The sequence below is a fragment of the Austrofundulus limnaeus genome, unplaced genomic scaffold, assembly GCF_001266775.1.
Source record: "Austrofundulus limnaeus strain Quisiro unplaced genomic scaffold, Austrofundulus_limnaeus-1.0 Scaffold162, whole genome shotgun sequence".
Classification (NCBI taxonomy): Eukaryota; Metazoa; Chordata; class Actinopteri; order Cyprinodontiformes; family Rivulidae; genus Austrofundulus; species Austrofundulus limnaeus.
Window position 1 is genome coordinate 249432 of NW_013952564.1, and position 6798 is coordinate 256229.

Consider the following 6798-nt stretch of genomic DNA (forward strand, 5'->3'; position numbering starts at 1 on the left):
TTAGTTTTGTTTTATTATTTGGTTTATTGTTTGAAATTATTATTTTTTTGTAAATAGGAGCAGATATAAAATAGTTTTCTTCTTCTGCCTTTCATTTTATTTTATTTGTATTGTTTTGTTGTATTTAATGTTTTGTTTTTTTAAATGAAATGAATAAATACAATATATAACCTGAGCATTGCTGATGTTTAAAATTTGATTGACTTTAACCGTATTTGATATTACAGGTTTCAATATTAGAATAAGTGGGCAGGACGTCGGGAGAGGCACGTTCAGTCAGCGACATGCCATGGTTGTGTGTCAGGACACAAACGACACGTACATCCCTCTGAACCACATCAGCCCCCTGCAGACAGGCTTCCTGGAGGTAAAAAACTCTTATAAAAACACCAGGATTGACCTAATCTGTGAAAAACATAAATATATACAACTACAATATACAAAACATGTTTCATGATAGTGAGGGCGGTTAAAATTTAAAAAGAAAATTTAGAAAACAATGTGTTAGAAAAACCAAAAAGAACTTTTACTTATCGGTGTGTGGGGTAGGTTTATGGAATGGATTAAATGATGAGCTCAAAGAAAGTAAACATAAAACAGCTTAAAAAAATGTTTAAAAAGGAGCTTACTGGGAAATATATTATGTAGGATGGGTGTCTCAATGTTTTTTATATAAAAAATGTATAAATAATTGTACATGTAAGGTTGAGAATGTACGATTTAAGTGTCATTCAATGTGGGAATAATCTGAGTTAATCTGGTGTGAGAACATTTAAATGTAATGAGTACGAGAAGGGCAGGAAATCAGAAGATCTTGTATCTTTTATCTATACTCCTTTTTCGAACTAATAATGTAAAAATGACCTGCCTAGAATGGGTTATTAGTTTGAGAAAGATTTGATGGTTACTTTTTTATTTTACTTTTTTATTTTGTTACGTAAAGATTATTATTGTTTGAGTTTATTTGATGTAGAAAAGGCAGAGATATAAGATTTATTTCTTCTTCCTGCTGCCTTTCGTTTCATTTTATTAGTTTTTTGTATTTTATTTTTATTTATCATTTTTTTTAATTAAATGAATAAACTGTTGAATTTAGATTTAATTTAAATACAAAAGGTAAAACTCGTACTTCATGCAGATGTTTAAACTAAGAAATTATTGTTAAATCAGAGCGTTCTGTTTTTATTTTACATTTTATGCAAATTGGTGTGAATTGGTTGCAGGCGTCCCGGCGTTACTTCCTGTCATGGCTGCGTGTTTTCAGGTGTGCAACAGCCCGCTGTCTGAAGAAGCCGTGCTCGGGTTCGAGTACGGCATGAGCATCGCGCAGCCGCAGCTCCTGCCCATCTGGGAAGCCCAGTTTGGAGACTTCTTCAACGGAGCGCAGATCATCTTCGACACGTTCATCTCAGGAGGTGAGCGGCCTCTTTCCTAAAAAAAAAAATTCCGTAAAAGATGTGGAAATCCTCCCGTGTACGAAGGGAAATTGTGTTCCCAGGTGAAGCCAAGTGGCTGCTTCAGTGCGGGATGGTGATCCTGCTGCCCCACGGCTACGACGGAGCAGGACCCGAACACTCGTCCTGCCGCATGGAGCGCTTCCTCCAGGTCAGTGTGCCGACAGGGATGAGCTCCGTGAACCGGGTCGCAAATGACGCTGCTGTTGCTGTAAGAGGTTCACGTTGCAAAGCTAAACTCACCTGGAGTTTGTGACTCATTTACTGGATAAGCTTAAAGCATGACTCTGTAATTGGGTGAATCATCAGTTTATTATGATTAACAGTAAGTTCTGGGTCTTCCTGGAGGTTTCCTGTCAGCAGGACATGTCTGGGAAACCTCCAGAGAGAGGACCCCCTCCAGATGACAGATCTCTTCACATGATCTCTAATGCAGAGCTCGGCCTTGTTCCAGAGGAAGCTCTTGTATTTTGAATCTCGTTCTTCCGCTCCGTACTTCATGACGTTAGCTGAGGGGTGGAAAGTAAACCAACCAGTTAATCAAGAGCTTCACCTGTCAGCCCAGCTCCTTGCTCACCACCACAGACTTGAACAATACCCGAGGTCCTGATCCTTCAGCAAAACTTCAGCTTCTCCATATGAGGCAACGATTCACCCTGATGGTGGAATAACAGGCCAGAATTTATCAGTCAGTATCAAATTAGCTGAGATGATGGTACCTACAGGACTGCATGCATCAGCAGATGAAAGGTATCAGAATAAGACTGAGCTCTACATGGTATATTGTGCTTAGAAAGTGTTTTAACCCCTCCTGTTATAAAAACTTCAAAGTGCTTCACATTCGACTGACTAAATGTGAAATAAATAATACAGAAATGCTATTAAAAGTAGGAGTTTTACTTGCTGTTGAGTTGTGGTGAATAGCTGCCACTTTGACCTTTGAACACTCCCACTTTCTGACAGGAAATTCCCACAGATGTGGGCGTTCTAATTAGGGCTGTGTAAAAAAAATCGATTTAATCGATCTTGGATCGATTTCATTTGAATTTGGGAACATTAGTTCACAGGGCATGAGATCGATTCTTCCCCATGGCTTCTTATATACACGTCTGAAATGCGTTTCCATATTTTGTCACTCCTGGCTTGCCGTATATTTACATCCAGTTGACGTTTAGTGCTAACATTAGCTTTCTATAACAAGTTGTCTGGAGCAACACAAAAGAAACTAAGGAATCACTCACGTTATCAGCTGATTTTCAGCAGTACTTAAAGACAACAGAGACCACGGTGACTTTTGTTTGCAAAGATTTGTGCTCCTATAGGATGGCGAAAACGAAGCAAACTTCAACAAGCGACTCGTTAGACGCTTGAACCAAACGGTATGTAAACATCTGACTGAAATTGTCCTCAGCATGTATAAATGTGTGAAAGACCACATTCTATCAAAATAGTTTAGTTTTGTTACCAATATTACTTTTTTAAACTTTAAGAAACATCTTAATGAAATCCACAGTGATGAAATGTTGTAGTTGTATTATTTGATTTAATAAGGTATAAGCAATAAGTTTAATAAGTTATATTGAATGTAACAAAAGGTAACAAACATTATAAATATACAATTTTCATGCACTCAAAAGGAGTGGGCGGAAGTATATTTATATTTACCTTTTCTCCTGCAACCTTATTCCTATCACTTCTTATTTATCAAAATAATTATTAATTACTCAAAAATGAATTCCTCCAACACTGTCACCTGCAATTCCTTTTTTAATTTAAAACCTTGTAAACTTGTGACAGTTTTCCTTCGAGATTAAACTGTTTAATATAAAAGTTTGTCCTTATGGTGAAGAGAAAAAATAGTGATATTGTAATTTGCAACACAGCTGAACCATTTTCATTATTTAAGAGCAAATCGAATAGAATCGTGATTAATCGATTCAGAACCTTATGAAATGAAATTGAATCGATCTAAAGAATTGGCCAGGATATTCAGCCCTACTCTAATTTAAATTTACAACTTGTAAGTGGGAAGTTTCCACTTCCCAGTACAACTGGGCCGCAGTAAAAGTAGCTGGTGAAAATGCAGCTAAAAAGGTGAATTTCACTGGCTGCCAGCTACTTTTAAAGCCTGTGCACCGAGACCTATTGGTGGATAAAATAACATGCACTATGGGAGATGTACAGTCCCCTCCAACAGTACTGGAACAGCAAGTCAAATTCTCTTGTTTTTGTTGTACACTGAAGACATTTGGGTTTAAGATCAAAAGATGAGACAAGTTCTGAATGTCAGCTTTTATTTCCTGGTTCTTTGGACGGGGCACCCTCCTTGGATAATAGAGCAAACGCTGACGTTACCTGAACTGTAAACAGTGGTTAACTCGACTCCTTCGGTCCATCAGATGTGTGACAGTAAGGAGGAGGGTGTGGACGGTGACAATGTGAACATGGCAGTGGTGAACCCCACCACCCCCGCCCAGTACTTCCACCTGCTGAGGAGGCAGATGATCCGAAACTTCCGCAAACCCCTCATCGTGGTCGGACCCAAGACGCTGTTGAGATTTTCTGTGAGTGTCGCAGATGGTGTAAAGAAGAATAAACTGATAGTGTAACCTGTTGTTTTTCAAATGTTTGTAACACTGATAATAAAGGTTACAGATTTTCTGTTCTTATTTATTTATTTCAGGGGGCAGTGTCCAGTTTAACTGAACTGGGACCAAGAACAAGCTTCAGGCCCGTGTTGGGAGACGCTTCTGTCTCTGCAGAAAGGTACAAAACAAATGAAATGGTAAACTTAGGTTTTATTTATTCTGTAATGTAGTTTTGGTATTATATAAACTCTAACTGGTAAAAATCTGAAAGAAACTTTGCTTGTGGATTTATACTTTATTTATTTTTTGGTAAAAGTATGTGGAAGTTATTCACTCATCTGAAGTGTTGTCATTCCACACAGTGTCCAGAAGGTGGTGCTGTGCTCCGGAAAGCACTACTACGCTCTGCTGAAGCAGAGGGAAACAGCAGCCAACCAGAACACGCCGCTGATCCGCGTGGAGGAGCTGTGTCCGTTTCCTGTGGAGGCTCTGCAGCAGGAGCTCAGAAAGTACCCCAACGCCAAAGGTAGTCTGAAACCCCCACCCTGTTCTCCACTGCTGTCAAACACACACCTTCACGTCAAACAAGCTCAGTCACTTCATACATTCATAGAAAGCTTTGTTTTTAACTCTTGCAAGTTGAAGTCAAATATAAATTCTCATTATTGTTGTTGAATTTGAAGGTTATATACATTTTATATATCACTGTAAAAGCACACTGCCAGGATTTCTTCAATGGGTTGTGCCTTTCAGCTGCAGGCACGTCACTGCTCACAGGTAGATAGTTTTGTCTGTAGTCTCTTTGTGTCCAGAGTTGTTCTTGGAAAACACGCCTTTCCATGGTTTGGATATGATGTCGTTACTGAGGATTTCCCCTTTGATAGAGGAGGAAACGTGGCAGCCTGTCTGTGACTGATGCACAAAGACAGGAACTGTTTTTATTTGTATGTCCTTAGAGGAGGAATAAAAATGTGTGAAAGCTAGCACTGTGAACCCAGTAACAGTTTCACATGAAAATTTACTTTACCACCATGAAATGTCTGCAATGATAATGTGTGTAGCTGGTTTTTTTGTTACCATTTTAGGACCTTTTTTAGTATAAACACCTATCTTGTCAGTATCTAATACAGTGGAACATTACTGGAGTAGTGGTTAGGTTTAGGTTTAGGGTTAGGTTTAAGCTTAGGCTACAGAAGTGAATAGAAGTCAGTACACTGTCCTCATAAGGATAGAAACACAAGATTGTGTGTGTTGGTCTGTTGTTATGAACCAGGTGATTTTGGTGAACTCAGAAAAATCAATGGATTTACATTTGTAGCTCTGCCACAGCTTATATCCATCCATCCATCCATCCATCCATCCATCCATCCATCCATCATCCATCCATCCATCCATCCTTCCATCCATCCATCATCCATCCATCCATCCATCCATCCATCATCCATCCATCCATCATTCATCCTTCATTCATCCATCCATCCATCCATCCATCATCCATCCATCCATCCATCCATCCATCCATCCATCATCCATCCATCCATCCATCCATCCATCATCCATCCATCCATCCATCATCCATCCATCCATCCATCATCCATCCATCCATCATCCATCCATCCATCCATCCATCCATCCATCCATCATCCATCCATCCATCCATCCAACCATCCATCCATCATCCATCCATCATCCATCCATCCATCCATCCTTCCATCCATCCATCATCCATCCATCCATCCATCCATCCATCCATCCATCCATCCATCCATCATCCATCCATCCATCCATCCTTCCATCCATCCATCATCCATCCATCCATCCATCCATCCATCATCCATCCATCATCCATCCATCCATCCATCATTCTATCTACACATTCATCCCTCTAACTATAATCCATCTCTCCATATAAACAGTCTTTAGATGTTCACTCCCAAAGCTCACCAGTGCACCACAAAAACACCACAAAGTTTTTTTCTCTTTTACAGACTGTTTTTGATCACACTTGAAGTTTATTAACGTTGTCAAAGAGCGAGCGTGTGCAGAGGTTCGAATGCAGCTTCTTTCATGTGTGTTTCCACTTTTATTACCGTTACACATTATTGCATCAGAAAGTCTTGGTGTTTTCTGCCTCACGCTGTCAGCTGTCGAGCTGCTGCTGCTGCTGCTCCACAGAACAAACTGCAGTCACGTGTGTTAAAGCTTTACTCTGTAAAAATGTCTGCACCGTCAGTTAGAGCACACATATGTGTTTAGTGCACAGATCCATCATCACTGTAAAACTGTGAGCTCTTCTCTCTGCACGGCTGGGATGTTTTGGTGATTTCTTGAGAAAAACAGGATCTGAGAAAGGCGGTAAATGTTGCAACAATCTATGTACTCACAACTGTACACAAGGACTGTAGGGGCTGAGTGTGTGTGTGTACTTGTTTCTACTACAGAGTGAGGACCATTTGTACCATAGTTACTGTCAAAGTGAGGTCTTTGAGGTAAAGTTATGACTTCTTCAATGTCCTCACTTTGTTTGCAGCTCCGCTGTGCTTTACTAGTTAGGTGTGGTGTGAATTAGGTTTTGGTTCAGGTTAGAGTTTGGTATAGACTAGTAATGGTTAATTTTAGGGAAATTGTCTAGGCTAGACATAAATACAGCAACAAAAATGAATGGAAGTCAATATAAAGTCCTTAGATTGATGCAAATACAAGTGTGTGTGTGTGTGTGTGTGTGTGTGTGTGTGTGTGTGTGTGTGTGTGTGTGT

The 6798-nt window shown here is 39.6% G+C and overlaps 1 protein-coding gene across 1 annotated transcript in view; it reads left to right on the plus strand.

Annotated features, from left to right (window-relative positions):
• dhtkd1 (dehydrogenase E1 and transketolase domain containing 1) overlaps nucleotides 1–6798 on the plus strand; it is a 23861-nt gene that overhangs the window by 11627 nt on the left and 5436 nt on the right. Inside the window, exons 10-15 of the mRNA XM_014017136.1 lie at nucleotides 228–367; nucleotides 1265–1415; nucleotides 1499–1605; nucleotides 3854–4018; nucleotides 4138–4220; nucleotides 4405–4568. Of these exons, the coding sequence (XP_013872590.1) occupies nucleotides 228–367; nucleotides 1265–1415; nucleotides 1499–1605; nucleotides 3854–4018; nucleotides 4138–4220; nucleotides 4405–4568 (810 nt within the window). The remainder of the gene's footprint in view (nucleotides 1–227; nucleotides 368–1264; nucleotides 1416–1498; nucleotides 1606–3853; nucleotides 4019–4137; nucleotides 4221–4404; nucleotides 4569–6798) is intronic.